We start from the raw sequence: 25,942 nt of genomic DNA, 5'->3' as shown, positions 1-25,942 counted from the left end.
ACCACATTTCATGATATTTATGGTTTTTATTTTTCTGTAATAGCATAATTAGCTACATTATTGGGACATTCTAATGCTGCAACAACATTTTCTAATGTTGTTTTTTTTATTCCTGAACATGCAGAACTATTAGCATCATTACTACCATATTTTAATGCTGCAACAACATTTAATGATGATGCTGCTTTTTTATTTCCTGCATTACCATAATTTTCAGAATAATTAGCTAAATTATTATGACATTCTAATGTTGCAGCATCATATTCTAATGCTGTTGTTTTTATTCCAGAAATTGTACAATAATTAGCAAAATATTTAGGACAGTCTAATGCTGCATCAACATTTTCTGATGCTGTTAATTATTAGCAACATTACCACGACATTCTAATGCTGCAACAACATTTGCTAATGTTATTTTTTGTAATCCGTACAAAACATAAAACTTCAAGACTTATTAGCAACATTACTTCGATATTCTGATGCTGCAACAACATTTCATGATATTTATGCTTTTTATTTCCTGAAATAGCATAATTAGCTAAATTATTAACAGATTCTAATGTTGCAGCAACATTTTTTGATGCTGTTTTTTTATTCCTGAATTTGCAGATTTACTAGCAACATGTGCACAATATTTTAATACCATATTTGCGAGCATATTTGCAATATTGCACTGCAGTTGCAGATGCTGCAGGAAATATTATTGATCCTAAATAAAAATTGCTTTATTAATAACGACATTACACAATTTTAGCTTTTAAAATGTGGGTACAAAAAAAATTTCCGGTTTCACAATATTCTTTTTTAATGTTATTCAAAAGTGTTTTAATGCCGGAAACAAAATTGTAACCGACTCTTTATACAACAAAGAGTATTATTTATATAAAATAAAACAAAAAGAAAAATAAAAATAAGTTTAAATGCAAATTCTAAGTAAAATCTCCTTTTAAAAAACATTTTCTGAATCATTATAGAGAATTAGAAGTTAAGAGGAGAAGTAAGAGAAGCAGTAAGAGAAGTTTTCTCAGAAATGAAGAACATTACTACGGAAATATTATATATATATTGTAAAAAGTTGTGAGGCAAGGGACCTTTCCATACACACCAGATGAGTATAGTTTCGATTGGTTGAGTCTTTCAGAGCTGAATGGCCGTGTAAACAGCACCTTTCGACACATGCGCATTGTGAAAGTTAGTTAAATCGAGAGCACACCATGTAGCTCTCCTGCTGTTCTGTAGTAGTCTGCCTCTACTCTGAATTTCTGATGCCAGTGTTGAACAAACATCCACACGGGAGACATCGATTCGTGCCGTCATTCCTTTGTGTGTGTATGTGTGTGTGTGTCTCTCTTCTTCCTTTCAATCTCAACAAATATTTTTATAAAAAAAAGAAGAATATTAAGTTTATCGATAGTCAAAAAAAATGTCTCATCTGATTAGATGACACATATACAATTCATTCATAAATTATATTTTTTACTCAGCCCTACAAATATGGAGGAAGAAACTTCCTGGATTCCCCTTTGAGAGAGTGCCGACTTGCCCATAAGCAAGGAGCCTAATCAATAGTCTGATAGTCTCGCAGGATATTCACATCAAGTGTTTTATTGTGCCTTTTTGATATTATTACATTCAAAAATAAAATACTCTGAAATGTCGCAGAGCAGAGAATAGTCAAAAGACAAAGAAGCTGCTAATTGAGAATGTAACTGAAAAATAGAATCCGGGCCAATGTCCTCTACTGAATAAATTTAAACATGTGATATAGTATATTTTCTATTATATCATACTGATTTTGAAGCGAATAATCCGAATTTTTGTGAGAAAAGAAGAAAAAATTTACTACTTACGATGTCAATAGTGAATTATATTATCAATCTATTATGATTAGTAACATTATAATCATCCTCAATATCAGGATTTTACTGTTTATGGAAATGTTTCCTTAAGGATTGTTATTCTTGAAGATAAGTAGTTGCTAGGACGCCATTTTGGAATGGACAGACTTTTTACCATCCACCTGTTCCCAACAGGTTTCCTCGATTGATAACCGTAAAGAGGAGAATTCTTTTTTGTATCCAGTAACCGTTGTGCCATGTACAATCCTCATATAATCATTTCATACCCAAATGGATTAATCTTCCTTTCAAAAAATTTTTTTTTGATCATTTCTAAAAGAAATGAATCGCAATTCTGAAGAACAACAAGACTGCAAACAACGAAATTAAGAGTTGATTTGATTTTTCAAGGGGATTTTTGAAGTAAAAAATTTCGTGTTCCTTTTTTTGTAGCGTGTTTTTTGTTTAAAAAAAAAAAGTGTCGATTTGTGAGAAAGAGTCCGTGCACGTTAACGTGCCGGGCAAAACAAACGAGAGAACTGAATCGATTCTCAGTGGGGAAATAATATCTTCATCATTATCATCATCATCGAAAAAAGATACAATGCTGTGCTTTGTACAAGCTTTTGGATCACGAGAGGATTCAAAAAATAGACGCTCCAAAAGGTAATTAGATTAAATATAAATATAATGATGGATGAGGAATGAAACGAGTGAATGATTATTGTTGGCTTTCTAAATGCTGCAATTACTTGTTGAAAAGAAAGTGTAGGAAAATTTACAAAGACGAATTAATTTTGTACATTTAAAGAAAAGAAATTTGTTTGGGAAAGAGAGAAATTTGTTGGGGCTATTATTTTTTATGGATGACTTCGCAATTATTTCCGAACCATTCTTTGGGGATTTGCAGAATCTTTGTGATAAACAATTTTGAGGAAAACTAATTTTTAGCGTTTGTCAAATAAACAAATTTTGATGTTGTGTAACTCGATGCTTTAATTGCACTATATTGTGCCATATTATGCATTTATTGCCGAATAGTTAGTTACAGTATAGCTTTCTAAAACAGCTGTCCCACTACTGCGTCAAAAGAGGAACACTTGTTCTAATTAGATCCGGAATTTTGCAGTAATAATGATACCAGTAATTTATTAATATTGTTCTGGAACAATCAAAAAAGGGGATTATGATTTTTTGTTAAATTCTGCTTTTGGTTTTGCATTCTAACATTGTTCTGCATTTTTTATACAGCAGACTTGTAGCATAAGTTTTGGAACCTGCTCCAAAATAGTTTCAGAATTCAGTAACTGAAGCATGCTGCAAGTTTCTGCAACAATACATATTTTATACAAAAATATTTTATACAGCTTTAATACTGTATTTAGGATTTTTTTCTTTAATTTTTGTTCTGCAAATGTTTTGCCACTAAAATGCAACATAAGTTCTGAAACTTCTTCATAAAGTTAGTTCTTAATTTTTTCTTTAACAGTTCTGCATCTGTTGTGTAACTATAACGATGAAACATAAGTTCCAGATCTTTTTAAAAATAGTTCCTAAAGTTTGCAGCAACAATTCTGCAACTGTTGTGAAACATATTTTAAATTTTCATTTAGAACTTCATTTAGAACTTAGTACAATTAGTTGTTTGATTCTACATTAAAAGTTCAGCTTCTGCAGCAACATTTTCTGATGCTGTTTTTTGTTTCCTGCATTACCATAATTTACAACATGATTAGCAACATTATTAGGACTTTCTAATGTTGCAACAACATTTGCTAATCTTGTTTTTTTAATCCATGCAAAACATAAAGTTGCAGAACTATTAGCATCATTACTACGATCTTTTAATGCTGCGACAACATTTTTAAGGTTGATGCTGCTTTTTATTTTCTGCATTTCTATGTTCAGCATGATTCGCAACATAATTAGGACATTCTAATGTTGCAGCAACATTTTCTAATGCTTTTTTTTATTTCTGAACTTACAGAATCATTAGCATCATTACCACGGTATTCTAATGCTGCAACAACATTTTTTAATGCTGTTTTTTTTATTCCAAACAAAACATAAACTTGCAGAACTATTAGCAACATACTAATGCTACAACAACATTTCTTGATATTTGTGCTTTTCATTTCCTGCATTACCAAAATTTTCAGCTTGATTATTAACATTATTGGGACATTCTAATGCTGCAGCAACATTTTCTGATGCTGTTTAATTTATTCTTAAATTTGAAGCACAATTAACAAAATTATTAGGATATTCTAATGGTGCAACAAAATTTGCCAATGTTGTTTTTTTATTCCGTACAAAATATAAACTTGCAGAACTATTAGAAACATTACTTCGATATTATAATGCTGCAACATAACATCTGGATCTTTTTAAAATTAGTTCTCAAAGTTTGTAGCAACAGTTCTGCAACTGTTGTGTAACAGATTTAAAATAATGAAAACTTCTATTAAAAATTACTTGTTTGAATTTTGCTGCAACAATTCTGCATCTATTGTACAACATGTTTTAAATGTTCCTTTAGAACTTCAGTTAGAACTTATGATTAAAATTATTTGTTTAATTTTTCGTTAAAAGTTCTGTAACTGTTGTGTAACATACGAACATTCAAGTGGTACTTATGCAGCATATGTTTTAGAACTTCTTTTTAGTTTAAAAAATTTTAAAAATTAGTTAAAAAATGTTACTGCATCAGTTCAAGAACACTACGCAAATAATAACAATATTAACAGCCTCGAATTTTTTCTATTAAAATATAAATTATTTTTTATCAGCACAGTTAGAGAATTTTTATTCATCTCTTCTAAACCGAACAAAATGTTTCAGTAAATGTTCCTCTTGTATTTTATAGAATTACAGATTCTTTCTGCAAACATATATTATATCCGCAAATTAAAATTTGTCCCCAGCAGTTGTTTTGAATAGTGATAAGAAGAATGGTTTGTTCGCCTCTCTATAGGCTTCTGCTCTGCTATTTGACACTATCAAGTTACACACCAAGGTTTCACTAATAAAATTAGTTGACCATGATCCAATTTTTATCACCACAACTTTAAGTGCTCCAAACTTATGAATGTTCAATGACACTGCAAATTGCAAATTTGCAAAAAAATCCCCCCACCATATTTTCGATAATGATAAAATTAATTTTTTACCTCAATAATAATTTTGAGCACAATAATTTGAGCCAGACAAGCTTAATAATATTATTAATAGAAGTCTAAAGAAGTTTCAATATAGAATTCGTCTCAGGATATATTTATAATTAAACATTTTTAAACAATTTTTAAATATTTAAATACAATAAAGTAAAAATAATAATAGGTAAATAAAATAAAGTTTTTAAATACTTTTGAAAAATTGAAAATACTCTAATAGATATTATTTCAGATGTTAAAATTATTGATAAAAAATTGATATCAGATTTATTTTTGGTCCACACATTTGATTCGTAGAAAAACACCTGTTTTTCGTTTAGATGAAGAAAAAAATTCCAAATGTATAATCTGATTATGAAGATGATAAAACTTTTGCAGCTGTTGGCGCGATTGTTATCTATAATTTTTTCTTATCAATTAATAGCCGAATGATTAAATATACACGACGCGAGATCAGCAATCTTTTGTTATACAATCTTATTATTTACATTAAAAATTTTAAATGCATTCGCTAATTAATCATATTGTATTGTTTTTTTTAATTAATATTAAAATATTTAATTAATTAAATATTTAGTATTCAAAAGGGACTAAAGTAGTTTTTGGAAAAATCAATTTTCGATGTTTTCATTTTTGTAACTTTTTGTGACCATATTTTTTGTCCCATGAAAAAACAAGAAACGCTATTTTCTTCTTTTTCTTTATGAAAAAACGAATAAAATGACCTATTATAAATTTTGCATTAAATTAAAACATTCTGGCAACAAGTCAATTTGGTACTCCAATTGTACTTCTACTTATGAGCCAGAGGTTAAAAAAGAAATTAAAAATACAAAAAAAATAATATTCTTCATTAAATATTAAAATTACAAATTTTAATTCATTAACATTAAAATTTCACTGTATAAATATTTAGAAATAAAAGAGAAAATTCGAAAGGAAATTACCTTTTTCCGGACAAATTGATTTTGTGTGCATTTCAAAGGAGATAGGAACAAAGAGAGAATATTTCAATCTCGTCTCTTATTTGATTATTTTTATTCTTTGTGTTCTTTCCCAGGTGCGAATTTTGGTCGGCCGCCAGAGTTGGCAGGTCGGGCCCAGGTCGGCCCATCTATGGCTGCCAATAGGTCGGCAGCCAAAGTCGGGCCGACTTTGGTTACTGTTTCCACCCAAGTTTGGGCCGACTATGGGTGCCAAAGTTTAGAGAACCTAATTTTAGTTGGTCGGGCCGACTCTGGCCTGAGTCGGGCCGACGGTCGGTAAAACTATGGCAGCCAGAGTGCAAAAAACCTAATTTCACTTGGTCGGGCCGACTCTGTCCTGAGTCGGGCCGACGGTCGGTAAAACTATGGCAGCCAGAGTTTAAAAAGGTTAATTTCTGTTGGTCGGGCCGACTTTGGCCTGAGTCGGGCCGATGGTGGGTTAAACTATGGCAGCCAGAGTTTAAAAAACCTAATTTCAATTGGTCGGGCCGACTCTGGCCTGAGTCGGGCCGACGGTCGGTAAAACTATGGCAGCCAGAGTGCAAAAAACCTAATTTCACTTGGTCGGGCCGACTCTGGCCTGAGTCGGGCCGATGGTCGGCTAAAGTATGGCAGCCAGAGTTTAAAAAGGTTAATTTCTGTTGGTCGGGCCGACTTTGGCCTGAGTCGGGCCGATGGTCGGTAAAACTATGGCAACCAGAGTTTAGAGAACCTAATTTTAGTTGGTCGGGCCGACTCTGGCCTGAGTCGGGCCGATGGTCGGCTAAAGTATGGCAGCCAGAGTTTAAAAAGGTTAATTTCTGTTGGTCGGGCCGACTTTGGCCTGAGTCGGGCCGATGGTGGGTTAAACTATGGCAGCCAGAGTTTAAAAAACCTAATTTCAATTGGTCGGGCCGACTCTGGCCTGAGTCGGGCCGACGGTCGGTAAAACTATGGCAGCCAGAGTGCAAAAAACCTAATTTCACTTGGTCGGGCCGACTCTGGCCTGAGTCGGGCCGACGGTCGGTAAAACTATGGCAGCCAGAGTTTAGAGAACCTAATTTTAGTTGGTCGGGCCGACTCTGGCCTGAGTCGGGCCGATGGTGGGTTAAACTATGGCAGCCAGAGTTTAAAAAACCTAATTTCAATTGGTCGGGCCGACTCTGGCCTGAGTCGGGCCGACGGTCGGTAAAACTATGGCAGCCAGAGTGCAAAAAACCTAATTTCACTTGGTCGGGCCGACTTTGGCCAGAGTCGGGCCGATGGTCAGTTTGAAGTTGCAGCTTATAAAATCATTTTTGTTCTTAGGCTTTCATGTAAGCGTAGCGTAATGGTTAGCGTGTTAGACTTCGGTGCGTTAGGTTGCGAGTTCGATTCCTGCGAGCGTTAGAAATTTTAATTTGTATTTATGTGTAAGATTGCGTTTAGTGTTAAGATGTATACAATAAACAAATAAATAATGAATAATAATAATTAATAATAATAATAAATAATTAATAATTTTTTGCAATCGGTCGGCCGACTTTTGGCTGCCAAGGTCGGCACGACCAAGGTTGCCAAAGTGAATCCGACCTTCTTTCTCATGGTCGGCAAAGCTTTGGCACCCCTGGTCGGCCCGACTTTGGCAACCATAGTCGGCACGACCATGTCAGCCACTGGACGGCAGGTGTTACAATTCGCTAGTTCGGCCGACCTTTGGCTGCCAAGGTCGGCACGACCATGGTTGCCAAAGTCAAGCCGACATTCTTTCACATGGTTGGCAAAACTTTGGCACCCCTGGTCGGTCCGACTTTGGCAGCCATAGTCGGCCCGACCATGTCAGCCACTGGACGGCGGGTGTTACAATTCGCTAGTTCGGCCGACCTTTGGTTGCCAAGGTCGGCACGACTATCCACTTGGTCGGCGCGACCATGGCCCGACCAACTTTTCGCACCTGGGTTCTCTATTTACTTGGTTAATTTGCATAGATATATTTCACGGAACTGTTTTTAGTAAGGGCGTTAAGAAATGAGTCACTTAATTCGAAGTCATTAGCCAATAAACCGTATTTACGTTTTTATTATAACAATTTGCAATGGAATAATTTTTAAAATAACCACAAAATAAAAGAAAAATTTACAGAAAGATTTGAACAAAAAAAAATTAAGATTTTCATTTTTCAATCTTTTTTTGGTTAAATAAATCTTTGACGATAGTAGAAGATTTATTTCCTTTTATTTTCTTTACACTACTAATTTCCTTATTTGACTATATTTGTTCGTTGATATTTTAAAATCTCATTTGTAGGTATGTACAAAATAAATGAAGCTGACTTCGAATAATGTTTGGCATTGTTAGCATACAACAATTGCTTGATATTTAATCAGTCTCACGCAGAATGTATGTAGATGTGTTGATTCATTGCTAGTTTTATTCCATTAAATACCTAATAGATAAATAACAATGATGAATTAAAATTTGTCACAAAGTATATTCCTTGAATGGTAATAATTCAGGTCGATTGTGTGTTATTGTTAAATGCTTCGAAAAGTTGCGTAGGAATAAGATCGTCAGAGTTTATAAAGATCGTTTTGATATTTAAAAAAAGGTTTACAATTTTTGAACCATTCTTACAATTTTTGTTTTCTCTTCTATTGTATTTTAAATGTGAATAAATTATTTAAAGGAAACAATGGACTGTTTCAACGGATTTCAAAATTCTAGAGACACTGTTTTTTCAAAAAGACATGCTGTGCTTATAAATTAGTAGAATTTCGTTGTGTCGAAAAAATCCACTTACTACAGTAGATGAATAACGAAAACTGATGCATGATTTTCAAAATGAATTTTAGTAAAATTTTTCTTGACTTTTGGTCAAGAAGATGTCGAGGAGAGGCGAACAGTTGATATTAATTTCAAGTAATATAATTTGAACTCCCCTAAAAAATTCTTTGAACCGGTTTAAAAGAAATAAAAACTTGTAAAGCGGTTACATATCACATCAACATCGTGCGTAATAATCGTCAGTTTAAAGAGAAGTACCGCTAAACCGAAGTTTCTGGTAATGTATAGGAACGACGACCTCGAGTATAGACTATGTGTATGTGTTTCTATACAAACATTCTCCTCGCAGCTGTCGGTCGTTTCACTCTTGCTCACGTGCACTTGTAGTTAGAGATAGATAGATATATATTCACTTTATTCCACTACTACTATTGCGAACGATATAATTTTTATTCGTGTTTAGTTATTGACTATATTGTTGAGTATAGATGACTCCCATCCATATAGGTTCATCTGTATCTTCTGTCACATATTTGTGAGAAATGATTATAAACTACTGTGGAAAAAATTTCCTTTCTCCATTATCAAGAGTATTTTTTCATTACTTTCGTGGGACAAAATACTTTCCATAATATTTTCCATTATCTTCTATTATTTTCTATTGTCTACTTTCCATAAACTTTCCTCCATATGCTCCTGACTAACATCTAGAATTATACAAATTTACTACTTTCTACTATTGATTTCAGAAAAACTTTTTTACCATTCTTTTTAGAGAAAGGGTTCTTATCTTTTTTTAATTATAAAGAGAATTAATTAATGATTGAAAGAGAATTATCTTCTGTAGCCTATTGTTAGTGATAAATCTATAAAATGAAGGAATTATTAGCATTAAAAATTAATAACATTAACATCATCAGCATTTGGTAGAAAGACTCATCTACTTCGTATCTTCGTTTTAATTTTCTGCATTATCTGATCTTTTATTTTGAATTTTTTAAAACCGACCCTAGAATAGTAATTAGTGACCCTGAAAATCCCCGAGTAAGAAGTTTTAATGAATGAATGCAAAGCAGCATCATCATCAAATGTTGTTGCAGCATTAATATATCAGAGAAATGTTGCTAATAGTTCTGCAAGTTTATATTTTGTTTGGAATAAAATAACAGCATTAGAACATGTTGTTGCAGCATTAGAATGTCGTGGCAATGTTGCTAATAATTCTTTAAGTTCATAAATAAAAAAAACAGCGTCAGAAAATGTTGCTGCAGCATTAGAATGTCCTAATAATTTTGCTAATTATGATACAGTTTCAAGAATAAAATAAACATCATTAGAAAATGTTACTGCAGTATTAGAATGTTCTAATAATGTTGCTAATCAAGCTGAAAATTATGGTAATGCAGAAAATGAAAAGCAGCATCATCATTAAATGTTGTTGGAGCATTAAAATATCGTAGCAATGATGCTAATAGTTCTGCATGTTTAGGAATAAAAGAACAGCATTAGAAAACGTTGTTACTGCATTAAAATGTAACTAGTTATGCTATTGCAGGAAATGAAAAGCATAAAAATATCATGAAATGTTGTTGCAGCATTAAAATATCAGAGTAATGTTGCTAACAGTTCTGCAAGTTTATGTTTTGCATGGATTAAAAGAACAACATTAGCAAATGTTGTTGCAGAATTAGAATGTCCTAATAATGTTCCTAATCATGCTGTAAATTATGGTAATGCAGGAAATGAAAAGCAGCATCAGAAAATGTTGCTGCAACATTAGAATGTCATAATTATGTTGCTAATTATGCTGTAAATTATGGTAATGCAGAAAATGAAAAGCACAAATATCAATAAGAAATGTTGTTGCAGCATTAGTATGTTGCTAATACTTCTGCAAATTTCTGTTTTGTTTGGAATAAAAAAAACAGCATTAAAAAATGTTGTTGCAGCATTAGAATGTCGTGGTAATGTTGTTAATAATTCTGTAATTTCCGCAATAAAAAAATATCACTTGACGCTTTACGCCACTAATTATTAGAATCGAATGCTAAACTAAATACTCGGACTCCATCCGGCGAGGAAATCCTTTGGCAACAAAAACTAAGATCATTACACCTTAAAGAAAGGGGTAGAAAAATTTAAGTGTCATTCGTCAGATTATAATTTATTCTGAATTCTAAATTGTACTAAAGTGCACCATAACTATTATTAATTGACATTTTTAACTATAACCCCATTTGAAAAAGCTTCTTTTGCATATAAAGCATCAAGTGTGTGGTGCTTTATTAAATAAGCTTATAGCCTTGCCTATTTGCTGACCCCCTTTGCCTAATAGACTCTGTATGCGTGAAACCACCGTAAAGACTTCACTAATCACGTGATTGACATTCATACACGTAACTCACGATACATATATATGCATATATATACATTCAATGCAAAATGGACATTTATAAGATCTGTGTCTAAATCATTCACCTTTTCTTTTCGTTTGATCCGCTTTAGTATGTACGTCAGTTATTCTTGTCTGTCCTATTCTTTCTTATTCTCTGCGATTTAAAGTCGATAAAATACGTTCTCATTCCGCTCTCCGGCTCTCGCAATATTTATATATATAAATAGAGAAAGGAAATTTCATATTTTATTTTTATTCTTTTTGACATATTATTTTAAGAGAGAAAGTTCTGTTTTTCTTCGCTTTATTTTGCGGGAAAATTTTCATTTTAGTTTCATTTCATTAAGATGCTAACCTTGACTATAGTATTTTGTACATTTTAATTTTTGTTTTACGTTGCACTAATTCTTCACTAGAAACATGTTTTTATTATAAAATATCATAATCCGATTGCCGGAACCTGTGAAAAGAATATGAAATTGCGTCAGCATACTGATAAGTTTGTTTAATTTCTCACGTATTCGTTTTAATCGAAAATGATAAATTGTTAGTGTTTTAACAGTTTTTTTAGACAGTTAACTTAATACAGTTAAATTAAAACTTAACAGTTTTTAAGACCGATTAAATATTGAAGTTTGTATTAGTTTTATGTCAATATTAGTTATGATAAATTAAATTAGAACTTGACGTTTGTGGAAAAATATATTATGAAGGTATTTCCTATTTCTTTTAAATCGATTTAACTCTCGACGGAGATGAAGTGTGTGGGAAAAAAAAGATGTCACATTGAGTGGCAAAAGGAGCTATTATTCTTTCAATATACAAGTCAGTGTATTGAACAGATTTTAGAGGTCGAGTGCAGACACGTGTATAAGAAAAGATGTACTATGTATCCCATTCTGAATTCACAAAATTAAAACGTGTTCAAATTTTGTGAATATTAACTTGGCTTAAATTTGAAAATTAATGCTAGTCTCGATGTAACTACTGTACAAGAACACTTCCTCTAATTAAATTTTATTTTTAAAACTGTTATTCAGTTATATAAAATACATTTTACTCTATTTTTTTAGCTTACAGATTTTGCACTCACTCTCTTAATTTGAATCAGTTAAAAATCATGTTTTTAACTGACAATCAGTGACTGACTTCGTGCTTCTGAATCAGTTAAAAATAACTGATTTTCAGTAAAAAAAAATAACTGAAAAGTTAGTAAAACCTGACTAATTGAATCAATCAAATAAAAATTTACTAAATCATCAGTTATTTTTAACTAATTCAAATTTAGAGAGCATCTACTATAAAACCTACTATTTACTACTTTTTTTACGATTAGCTACTATTTAGATACTTTTTAAAAAAATTTTTGACACATAAAAGCTACTTTTTCCTATTTTTGAGAATTTTCACGAGTTTAAATTCCTTAATAGTTGGAATAAAGAAATTATTCTTGAAAATGTTAATAAAATTCTTCTTAGAAACAATTAGAAATTTTTTTTCTCAAAAGAATTCAATTATTTATAAAAAATTTAATAAAATTCAAAGTGAAAATTCAAATAATATGAATCATAAAAATTTTCACTGCAATTCAATTATGTGGAATAAATAAAAGGATTTTTTTTTTGAAAGAAATCAATTATTTAGATATTTTAATAAAATTCTTTGAAAAGAAATTAATTATTTTCTAAAAATTTGTTTATATAGGAATTAAATTACTTTTAATACAATTTTAATAAAATTTCTCAAAAGAATTAAACTATTTTCATAAATAATAAAATTCTTCAGAGGAATTATTCAATTTATTTTCAATGCAATTTTACTTCAATTCTTTGAAATGTTTTAATTATTTTCAAAAATATCCACAAAATTTTTCAAACTAATTTACTTATTTTCAAAAATTATATATTTTAATAAAATTTTTCTAAAGAATTCAGTTATTTAAATAAAAAATTTAATATAATTCAAAGCGAAAATTCTTGTTATATGAATAATAAAAATTTTTACAGTAAAATAAATAAATAAAAAAAATTAATTATTTTCTAAACATTTGTTTAGAGGAATTAAATTATTTTCATAAATAATAAAATTTATCGCTAGAATTCAATTATTTTTAATACAATTTTAATATAATTTTCTCGAAAGAATTCAATTATTTACAAATTTTTTATAAATTTCTTCACAATCATTCAATTATTTTCATAAATAATTTTAATTTAATTCGTCGAAAAAATTTGCAAGAATTCATTTTTTTTTAATTTTAATAAATTCATCGTAGAAATTCAATTGTTTTCATATAATTGATAAAATTCTTTATATGAATTCAATTATTTTAAATATAATTTCAATAAAATTCTTCGAAAGAATTCAATTATTTTCAACCTTTCAATTCTTTGAAATCTTTAAATTATTTTCGAAAATTTCCAAAAAAACTTTCAAACTAATTTACTTATTTCCAAAAATTTAATAAAATCCAAAGCGAAAATTCAAATAATATCATGAATATAATAAAATTTTCAAAGTAATATACAATTCTTTTCTTAATTCGTTATAAAATTTTTCGAAAAAATTCAATTATTTTTACAAATTATAAAATTTTTCCCAGGAATACAATTATTTATAAAATGTTAATAAAATTCGTTGCAGGAGAATTCAATTATTTTTATAAATAATAAAATTCGTTGCTAGAATTCAATTATTTTTATAAATAATAAAATTTGCTGCAGGAATTCAATTATTTTTATAAATAATAAAATTTGCTGCAGAAGAATTCAATTATTTTTATAAATAATAAAATTAGTTGCAGGAGAATTCAATTATTTTTATAAATAACAAAATTCGTTGCCAGAATTGAATTATTTTTCAAATAATAAAATTCTTTACAGAATTTAAATTATTTTGACAACAGTTTGAAATGAATTCCTCGAAAAATGTAATTATTTTCTAATGTTTTATTAATATTCTTTTCGAAAAAAATGAATTATTTTCAAAAATAATATTTATTTAAATTTCCAGTTAATGGAAAATTTTATCAAATTTAATTGAAATAAATTATGTTTTAAAAAAATTAATGTTCTTACTTTTAAAAATTATATGTATAGTAATAATGCTATATTTTGAAATATAATCGAATTTTTGAAGAATTCTAAAATTTCTATCTAAAACGTTTGGAAAATAATTGAAGTTTAGAAGAATTTAGAATTGAAATTATTACCAGGCAAAAAAACATTTTAAATGGAAATTAGGAAAATGTCAGAAATTTTTATGAATTTTGTGAATCGTTTAAAATAAATTTTTTAGTTGACATATTTAATTTTTCGCTTCTAGCTACTTTTTTTACTACTTTTCTCAGTTGTAATGATACTTTTTTACTACTTTTTTTAATCTTAAAGCTAATTTTTTAAATAAAAATTTATTGAGTGCGAAGCCTGAACTTATTAAAAAAAAATTAATAATTTACTCACGAAATAAAAATTTGATTTTAAATTTACAAATTGTGATGATTATCGTGATGATTATTTTTACGATAGATGAAGAAATTTTGAAATAAAATTCACCCACTTTCGTTACTCTTGAAATTATTAATAATTTTCCCTATAATTAGAATTTCGAGTTCGATAATATATTTCTCTCGTCCCTATATGTTCTAATTAAAGTCTACATGTAATTTTTCTTTTTTTAATAATTCTCATTAAGGTTAAATTTTGCTATTTCGTTTTATAAGCTTTTTGTGTCAATTTCTGTGATAAATTTAGATTTTCAAATGCAGAACGCATAATTATTTCATGTGACCTTGTTCGACCCAGAAATTAAAATATCTGAATTTATATAAGAGTTTTTTTAAACATTAACTCATATGTGTCAGGAGTAAAAATAATAATGTAGGCATCAACAATTGTTTTTATTCTCTTAATTTAAATTGTTAACTGCATGAAATATTATTATTGTATGCTAATTAGTGAATAAAAAAAAATATCCATTGAGATGAGTCGGGAATTGTTGAAGCGATACAATCTCATGAGAGATTGACTCCTGGAAAATGTTACCGGTCCGACTTCAAAGTATTTCCAAAATTTAATTATTTTCGTGTTCTCAATATTCGGCTAAGAGTGGGGCTTGGCGGGTTGAATCGCGGGGTCGATGAAAAGTGCGATTGATTAATTTATTAATTGACTTTCGCAATTCATCGACACGGGATCAACAGCGGCTACGCTCTCACGTGCCGGCCGAGGACACGGAAGGTAGTTTTTTTCTTAAATTCAAATTTATTTAAAAATTCAGTTTATTATTTTTTTGTTTTGTAAAATATGTGTTTCTTTTTGTGTTAAATATAAAGTGTGGCCGTTAATGACCATTGGATACGGATTTAATAAAATGAAGATATTTATTTATAATATTGGACGAATATGGTGACTTGGAAGTCGGAACCGGTCGGGAAACCAAAATCTTCCTCAACAGAACGAGTATTCTTTGCCAACTGTTGGGTGACTCGTAAGTGCACGACCGTAATTAATAAAGTGGCCCTGGAGATTTCAGGTGCACAAATTTATAAATTTTGATAATTAAAATTAAATTATTATTTAAAAATGTCTATGTCTGATGGTATAAAAGAAAGAGAGTGATTTTAGTCGTGTGATGAATTGCGAATTATTCTTTTTAATTATTTTGTTTATTAATTTATTATTTTGATTGATTTCTTTTTAAATATTGTTATTTGGATGTGCGTATGTTTGTGTGTCTATTTGTCATTTTATTTTCTATACTTGTATAAATCCCTGACGTCAGGCCTATTTGAATTAAACTTTTGACGGAAATATACATTTTATTTCTTTTTGTAAATTATTTGTGTGTTTATTAATCGAGTATTTTGTATTTTGTGCAATTTCATTGTTTTATTTTATTATTTTAAATTCTTTGTTTTATAATTTTTATTGTTTTTGTATTTTGTATTGTCGCGGTTTTTATTTATTTTCATGAAAAAAGAAAATCGTTACATTTTGGCGCCCGAACAGGGACCAGACGCGTGCCCAACTTTTTTATTGTATTCTATAAATTTGAAAAATTTTATTGTTTATTTGAACGTTTAGAAAATATTTGAAAACTTATAAATTTTGTATAATGATTATTTTCTGTAATTATATAACGGTAAAATGAATGTATGATTTTTGTGTATATGAATGAGCAATTTGTATTATTTTCGATTGAAACAATAGCGCTGACAAAGACAGAAGTAAAACAAAGAGAAGGTGACAAATGTAATTAGCAAATTTTATTTTTGATTTCTGAACTTAAATTATTTTGACAATTTTGAAAATGAATGTGAACAACGAAATATTTATTGGAATGATTTTGCGAAAATTAAATAAAAATAATGATTGTTGTCGAGATTGTGCCAATCGAGTATTCGAAACTCTCAATGATGCATTTAAAACTTTTAATTTTAATTTTGAAAAATTTGATTTAGGAGAATTTGAAAATCCGCATTATTTTCTTGAACGTATTGATAAATTCTTTGTTTTGAATAGAATTTCTATAAATGAGCAGTTAACTATTTTGAAATATTTATTGCACGGCAAGGTGAAAACTTGGTTTCACATACAACAATCTCCGTTTATTGATATAAACGACTTTAAAATTAAATTTTTAAATTATTTCTTTTCAATTCCGATTCAAGTTAACTTTAAATTAAAATGGTATTCACGACGTTTCATTCCCAAAAGGGGAAATTTGCAGTCTTATTTTATGAATCAGATCTATGAAGCACAATATTTGTTTTCGGAAATGGATATTGGTGAAATTTTCTATAGAATAATTCAGCAGATGCCTAATCGCGTAAAGGATGTATTGGTAACTGTTGATTATTTAAATTTTGATAAAATTTTACAGTCTTTGGTAAATTTAGATTTGATTTATCAAGATAAACAAAATGCTCGAAACAATGAATGCAAAGATTTTTTAAATTATGCACCTCCTTTGATGCCTTTGTCATGCATGGATTTTGGGAAATTGGAGCAATCAACTAAAAATTTGAATATTAATGATAATGATGGTAGTAGTCAAGAAAGTTTAAGGGGGATCGATAAAAATGCTGTTTATAGGGGGATTGAATTTACAAATTTTGATTCGACAATCAGTCTCACTGAGCATGTTTGTGAAAAAGACTTTGTAAATAACACAAAATTATATAATATTGATGATTTTGATTTTCAAATGAATATTAATTCTTGTAATAATTCGATGAACGATAGTGGAATTGATTTAGAGATCGAAGAATCTCAAATTAATCAAAGTCAGGAAAATTCTAGGGATGAAGTTCGGGGTCAGACGACAGATGATCTGAATTCCACTTCGGAAGAATATTCTCCTGAAAGAAAGAATATAATAAACGATAAATTTTGTGATTTTTATAATGAAAAATTTTGTACTGAGAAATTGTTTGATTATTTTTGTTTGTGTAAAAAAATGTTGTTTGACATGAATTCAGCCTCGAGTTTAACAGCTAATAAAGATTTTAAATTTCGATTGATTGCTTCAAGAGATTTAGAACCTGACAAGGATGTTAAAGGAGAGTGAAGGGTGTTGTTTCTTATGAATGTATTTTTGTATAATTAAATTTTTATGATTTTATTTGTGGATTTAAATTTAATATAATTATGGTAATTATATTACCCTAAAAAAAAGTCGTGCTCTAATCTGAAAGTTGCAACAAATTATGGTTCAGAGTTATATTTTGACAATTAATTTTGTATATGGTTCAGGCAGGTTCCATTGCAAGATTGTTCGAGAAATATACACTGCCATTTGTGCAAGTAAGAAATTATCAGTTCTGCCAGCTGTCATTTCGTTTTGGAGTTAGTAGTATCGATACATTTATTGTTATGAATATTTACTTTTGAATTTGATTTTTAATATGTTTAAAAAAAAAATGATGAATGATTTGTGTTTATTTTTTATTTTTGTGGATTTTTATTATGTTTAATATTTACCATCTTATATTTAAAGATTTATGTTTGTTTATAGTTGACATGAGTATTCGATTGGTATATCTATATAAAAAAAAAGGAACAGAAAATGTTGAAATTTATTTATATTTATTAAAATGAACCTCATGATGAATTTGATATTATGTAATTCCGAATTATTTTGTAATTGTCATGAGATTTTTGTGTAATTTTTATGTGTGTGAGTTAATGATTTAATTGTTTTACTTGATTAATTGAAAAAGAATCAAGTAAAAGGGGGATAATGAAGCGATACAATCTCATGAGAGATTGACTCCTGGAAAATGTTACCGGTCCGACTTCAAAGTATTTCCAAAATTTAATTATTTTCGTGTTCTCAATATTCGGCTAAGAGTGGGGCTTGGCGGGTTGAATCGCGGGGTCGATGAAAAGTGCGATTGATTAATTTATTAATTGACTTTCGCAATTCATCGACACGGGATCAACAGCGGCTACGCTCTCACGTGCCGGCCGAGGACACGGAAGGTAGTTTTTTTCTTAAATTCAAATTTATTTAAAAATTCAGTTTATTATTTTTTTGTTTTGTAAAATATGTGTTTCTTTTTGTGTTAAATATAAAGTGTGGCCGTTAATGACCATTGGATACGGATTTAATAAAATGAAGATATTTATTTATAATATTGGACGAATATGGTGACTTGGAAGTCGGAACCGGTCGGGAAACCAAAATCTTCCTCAACAGAACGAGTATTCTTTGCCAACTGTTGGGTGACTCGTAAGTGCACGACCGTAATTAATAAAGTGGCCCTGGAGATTTCAGGTGCACAAATTTATAAATTTTGATAATTAAAATTAAATTATTATTTAAAAATGTCTATGTCTGATGGTATAAAAGAAAGAGAGTGATTTTAGTCGTGTGATGAATTGCGAATTATTCTTTTTAATTATTTTGTTTATTAATTTATTATTTTGATTGATTTCTTTTTAAATATTGTTATTTGGATGTGCGTATGTTTGTGTGTCTATTTGTCATTTTATTTTCTATACTTGTATAAATCCCTGACGTCAGGCCTATTTGAATTAAACTTTTGACGGAAATATACATTTTATTTCTTTTTGTAAATTATTTGTGTGTTTATTAATCGAGTATTTTGTATTTTGTGCAATTTCATTGTTTTATTTTATTATTTTAAATTCTTTGTTTTATAATTTTTATTGTTTTTGTATTTTGTATTGTCGCGGTTTTTATTTATTTTCATGAAAAAAGAAAATCGTTACATTGTTTTAAATTATGTCATTAGTGAACCATTTCATCTATATACAAATTATATATGCAGAATTTAACGATTTTCATCTAACGGCTGGAAAAAAGATCATTTTCCTAATTTTTTTTTCAAACTGTTTTTATTTTTCGGTATTTTTTCAATGATGGTTTTTATGAATATCGCTGTATCAATAAAATTATGTATTATATATTATAGCTGTTGAATTTATTCAGATTTGCCAAGGATTCAATATTATGTAAAATGGTTAATTTCTTAATTTTACGAAAATCGAAACTAGGACTTTGGTTTTTTTAATAGATTTTTACGAAGTAGTTGAAATAATTGTTTGGATAAAAATGCTGTTGATGAAAGAACAGTTGAAACAACAGGTCTTAAAGGATGTTTTGTACTGTTTAATGTGGTTTCCTCCCTTAAATTTTATCATTTTTTCGTCGAGTGTGTTCCTACACGAAAAAAAATGACAAAATTTTATAAACATGCAAGTGACCCTAATGGATAGCATATCAATAAGAAAGGATCGTCTGACCTCTTTGTGAAAATGTCAAAAAGTAATGCGTTGTCGTTAAGGGGCATAATTAGTTGACGAGACTGAGTTTGTGTGTCAATAAACCCTATTAGGTTCACTGAATAGTTAATTTATTACATTCTTATTGATCTATCATGTTCGGAATTTAATTCAAAATTCTCCTAATGATGTGAGTAAACTTATTCATCTAACCGATAATATTTTATAACTCCGGGGAAATAGGGTCATAACAAAATTTTTCTTTATCAACTTTTAAATTGTTGTTCAACTTTAAATTTATTAAAACTTCTGAAGTGCTCCTTGTGCTATTAGGGACATTGATGAAGAATAATAATACTGAAATATTAAAATCGAAATACTTTCAGAAAGGTAATTTTAAAAATTATATATTTATATTGTTCTTCAGTTCTTTTCCATGTTCCATTTGATTCTTTGTCAAGTTTATTAAAATTATCCCAATCAAAATCATGTTTTTGCAGATTTCTATGAGTAACCCCAACTTTTGATTTTTTGTTTTCGTTAATACGAACTCCAACCGTTCTCTTTGTTTTTCCAACATAAGATGCTGAACAATCCTTACAGTTTATTTTATAAACAACATTAGTTATCTCAGTTATTTTATTTTTATCTTTACTTTTTCTGGTCGAATTGTGTGATTCAAAACATTATTAGTGGGAACAGTTAAGATGTCTCAAGATCATACATAACAATGTCTTCAAATAGTCTAGATTTTGTTTAATAAAATTTGTCAGTAAATTAAAAAAAATATTGTCAAATAAGACATAGTGGAACCTGAGAAACTGCTTATTTTTGAAATCTAATTTTACTTAAATATTTCAAAATTAATTCAATTTTAAAAGAGTTGCGTTTACAATTTCCATAAGTAGATGAACTTTAAAAGGTTTTAGTTTAAAATTTTGTAAAATTTCAATTTTTAATGAATTTAGTTAGAAATCTTAAAGAACGTTGATTTTTTAAAAACATTAATAATTCAAATTCTTCTAAAATTAGTTAAATTTTTTAATATATATATATGATTAATTAATTATTCAAAAGAATGGATTTATATAGAAGAATTTTAGTTAAAAACACTGAAAAAATTAAATTTTGAAGAAGTAAAAAATGATTAGAGAAATTCAATGATTTTCAAAATTAATAAAATTCTTCGTAGAAAATCAATTATTTTCAATACAATTTTATTTCAATTCTTGGCAAAATTTCAATTATTTTCAAGAACTTTTCTCAATTCAATGATTTTTAATATCTACTACTTTAATAATACTAATAATAATAATAATACTTTAATATCTACTACTATTCAATTATTTAAAAAATTTGTTAATAAAATTCTACGCAAACATTTAATTATTTGCATAAATAATAAAATTCTTTTTCTGGAATTTAATTATTTTTATAAATAATAAAACTGATCGCAGACTTTCAATTATACTTTTAATTTAATTTCTCTACAATTTATTTTATTAGAATTTAAGTATTATTTTCAATACGTTTTTAATTAAATTTCTTCAAAGAATTGAATTACTTTCGAAAATTTTAATGACATTTTTTGAAACAATTCAAATTTTTCAAAATAATTTTAATAAAATTCTTCGTAGAAATTTAATTAATTTCAAAAACTTGCCAAAATTCAATTATTTTCAATATCTACTATCTCAATAAAATTTCAGAAAAGAATTCAATTATTTAAAAAGAAATTTTAATAAAATTCATCTCAAGAATTCAATTATTCTCAAAAGTATAATATAATTCTTTGCAGAAATTCAATTACATTAAAAAATTTACAAAAATTCTCGTCAAAATTTCAATTATCTTTATAAATAATAAAATTCTTCGTAGAAATTCAATTATTTTCAAAAATTTTAATAAAATTCTTGGTAAAATTTCAATTATTTTCAAAAACTTTCCTCAATTCAATGATTTTCAATATCTGCAACTTTAATAAAATTTCACGAAAGAATTCAATTATTAAAAAATTTTTTTATTAAAATTCTACGCAAACATTTAATTATTTTCATAAATAACAAAATTCTTTTTTGGAATTCAATTATTTTTATAGACAATAAAACTCATCGCAGACTTTCAATTACTTTTAATTTAATTTTAATTTAATTTCTCGAAAAATGTAATTATTCTTAAAAATTTTATTAAAATTCATCAAAGAAATTTAATTATTTTCAAAAATATTAATAAATTTCTTGGTAAATTTCCAATTATTTAAACAAAATTTAATAAAATTCTTCGTAGAAATTTAATTAATTTTAAAAACTCGTCAAATTCAATTATTTTCAATATCTACTATCTCAATAAAATTTCAGAAAAGAATTCAATTATTTAAAAAGAAATTTTAACAAAATTCATCTGAAGAATTTAATTATTTTCACAAAATTGAATAAAATTCAATGATTTTTAATATCTACTACTTCAATAAAACTTCCCAAAAGAATTCAATTATTAAAAAAAAATTTTATTAAAATTCTACTCAAACATTTAATTATTTTCATAAATAATTAAAATTTCTCAGGAATTTTTTTTAATTTTCATAAATAATACAACTCGCTGCAGGCTTTTAATTATTTTTTAATACAATTTTAATCAAATTTCTCAAAAAATGAAATTATTTTTAAAAATTTTATTAAAATTGTCAAGATAATTCAATTATTTAATAAAATATTTATTTTTGTATTTAAATAATTGAATTCTCGTAGATTTTTTAAATAAATATTGATTTAAAAATGAATTTCAGTTAAAATTTTAGATTATAATTCTGAATTTTTCACACTTTTAATTAATAATTATGTAGAATTAATTTTTTCCAAAAGTTTAATTAATTTTTTAAAAATTATTTTGTTTAAAAATTAAAAATATTAAAAATATTTAATCAATATTAAAAATATTGATTGAAAATTCTCAAACAACTTTTTCAAAATATAATTTTAAAAAATAGATTTAAAGAAGAGTAGAAAATGAATAATTGAATTGAAATGATGAAAATAATATTCTTATATGTTATAGAATTTGAAATTTTTGAAAATCTTTATTTCTATGAAAAAAATAGTAATAATGATTAAATATTTATTTAAAAATGAAGTTTTTGATGTTTTCAAATAATTTAACAATTAAATAAATTCGTCATAGTTTTGTCTGGAAATCAGAGAGTTATTTAATTTCTTAAAATTATCGACGACAGTGATAAATTCAATAAGCTTATCAATCTTTAAGACTGCACCTAGAAAATTCCAATATATATTTTTAATGTTTTGTAAACTTTCAATATAATTCATCTAAAGATAAAAAATTTTCCGATTTACAGTTGGTATTGATCTGGATTTAACTGAAATTACATTATTAGTATCAAAAAAGCAAATTCAATAAGACTTTTATTATAACTTTTTTTTTTATCTTTTTGGAGTTTATATAAAGATGTATTACTATATCATAAAATAATTGCGTGTTAAGCTTATTAACTATTCTATTACGAAGTGTCGAGGAACTCATTTCTCGATGTCACTGATAATAAATTTGTTCAGAGTGATAATAAATTTTAATTATACAGCTGTGAAAAAATGTAATTAATTCTCAACGAACGAAATGAGTTGAACGACTATTCGAGAATCAATTATAATATTTATTGATTAATTAATATTAAATTATGGTAAATTTATTTTCTTACAATGGAATTTATGGAACTGCATTTCTTTTAATACTAATTGCGAGTTGGATAATACGATTCTTTTCTCTTGAAACGACTACTGTAAATTTGTTAACGTATAATTGTAAATAATGATTCATTAGCAACGATTCTTATGTTTCATAAGTTTCATTGAAACTTTCATTCCTGAAAGGCTTTACAAGTGATGATATTATTGTGGTTGGTCACGTAGGTTTTTTTTTAAAATCAAAACATGACTTTCGTCATGTCACGTTTTATTGATTATGGAATTGTTTTTTAAATGTTGAAGAATGGCAAAATATTTTAGAAATACATTTTCGTTCTGCATTTATTTATAAAAAGTAATAAATAATTATTGAAAAATTTATTTCGGAGGCTCTTGTGTAAAAAAAATTAACAGCGTTACCTTAAGAAATATGTTACTGAACAAAATTTTTGAGAAAGTTAATAAAAAATTTACTTTATAATTTATATATTTTATGATAAAAAAAGCAACTAAGACAAATAATAATGAAGAATTATTATAACTAATGAAGAAACGTACAAGATTGATGATGCAATACAGGTTTCTGAAGAGCAGAAAAAAAGCAATAACCAACGTGTTCCATATTTTGCTTACGTCAGTGCTTAAAGAAATTTGTCTACATTTATCGTCGGAGATATTTATTGATTACCCACACATAATTTTTATTGTAGAGAATTCATACGTGGGTGCGCTATTGTTCAATATATTTTTAAAAAAAATTTTCTACATATAATAATTTACCTAAAGAAGTGTAACTAAAGTTGATAATTTTTAGCAACTAAATTGTATTATAGTGCTGCTAAATATTAGTGTTTGCAAAGTACATAAATTTTTTATATAAATAATAAAAATTAATTTATTGACAAATACATGAAGATAGATTATTTGATAACAATGTATATTTTACAATGGAACATTATTTCATAACAAGGTCGTGTTGATATTAGTCTTTCTTTTCTTCTGAATTCCTAACACGTGATCTGACAATTTTAATTTAATTTCTCTGCGTTTATAGAAATGATTTCTTTATATATTATGCTAGGGACGCTTCGTACGCCAACCCCAGTTTCCTAATTAGTAAATTTTACATAATGAGAAAAAGTCGAAAAATTATATTTAAAAAAAGTTTTATTATTCACTTTCAATATTATATCAAATTTGATTTTTGTAAAGTGACTCGTTCATGACTTTGGAGAATATGAATAAAAGAACTCGCGTATCGATTTTCTCTCGGGTAACTAACTTTTTTTTTATTCTTTTGTCAAGGGAGAAGAAAATAGATATACGGAGAGAGTAATTAAATAGAATCGTTTGGCTTTACTCCAAAACAATTTTATTGTCATGGCACTCGATATTTCCGTTTTTCAGTGTATCTAAAAAGTTACTATCAAAAAAGTTTTTAAAAGAAATTTTCTTTTTGTGTCTTATTTCAAAAGGATTATTATTTAATTGTCAATTACGCTTTTTCTTATTTCTCGTTTCAAGTGGATTTAGGTTTTGCAAAAAAAATATTATAAAAATCTACAGATATTGAATGCATTATTCATGACGCAGCATATAACGTAGAATCTATAACCTTAAATCTGGTCACAGCCAATAACCTGAGATATTACAATAATACAATAATACAATAATACAATAATTCGAATTATGAGTATTAAAAATGTAGATAACATTCATAAATTATATTCTCATAAGTGAGATAAAGAAACATTTCTAATTTATTTCAGACCCGGGCATCCCTAATAATAAAAGATTTTTGCATCTTACAAGTTCTATGTCAGGGTATTTTCATAGTAGCTCTTCTTTCTCGTAGACTACTTTTATTTGATTCGTTAATATTTTTAAATTAAAAAATCGTACTATGATGGAGTTTTACTATCAAAAGTTGAATATAATAGATTGCCAAAGAAAAATTGCCTTCTTGCTGCAGTTGTCAACAGTCTAGACTTAATTCTATATTGTGTAACATGTTCAAACTTAGACAAGTTAAAAATAAAACGAATACACGCATTTAAAGATCTTTCCAACTTATCATTTAGATTTTAGTTCATCAGTAATATCGTCGTAGATCGGACAACAATAGTCAAAAATAGGGAGAATCAATGATTTAACTAAAACTATACGAGTTGATGGGGATTCTTTGTTTTTGTGCAGTTGTTGCAGAACCATAAAAACTTTACGAGAAATTTAAAAAATATTTTCTTTTCAAGATAGTGTTCTGTTTTAAATAATCCACAGATCCTTCACCGTTTCCTTATATACTATAGGAGTTCCACTCATTTTTTTTGTGACAACTTGGAAACTGATTTTTTAAATAT

The 25,942-nt window shown here is 27.6% G+C and overlaps 1 protein-coding gene across 5 annotated transcripts in view; it reads left to right on the top strand.

The window, feature by feature from the left end:
* The window catches only part of LOC122502470 (GRAM domain-containing protein 2A-like), a 54,990-nt gene that overhangs the window by 20,148 nt on the left and 8,900 nt on the right, over nt 1–25,942 (top strand). Inside the window, exon 1 of one of the 5 annotated variants that reach the window (XM_043612544.1) lies at nt 1,234–2,504. The exons of the other annotated variants lie outside the window; for them this stretch is intronic. Within the exon in view, the coding sequence (XP_043468479.1) occupies nt 2,443–2,504 (62 nt within the window). The 5' untranslated portion in view covers nt 1,234–2,442. Of the gene's footprint in view, nt 1–1,233; nt 2,505–25,942 lie in introns of those variants that run through there. 5 annotated transcript variants of the gene reach the window in all.

This window comes from Leptopilina heterotoma, unplaced genomic scaffold, assembly GCF_015476425.1.
Source record: "Leptopilina heterotoma isolate Lh14 unplaced genomic scaffold, ASM1547642v1 Lhet_23, whole genome shotgun sequence".
NCBI lineage: Eukaryota > Metazoa > Arthropoda > Insecta > Hymenoptera > Figitidae > Leptopilina > Leptopilina heterotoma.
The sequence above is the reverse complement of the archived record's forward strand: the minus strand, read 5'-3'. Positions and strand labels throughout refer to the sequence as shown.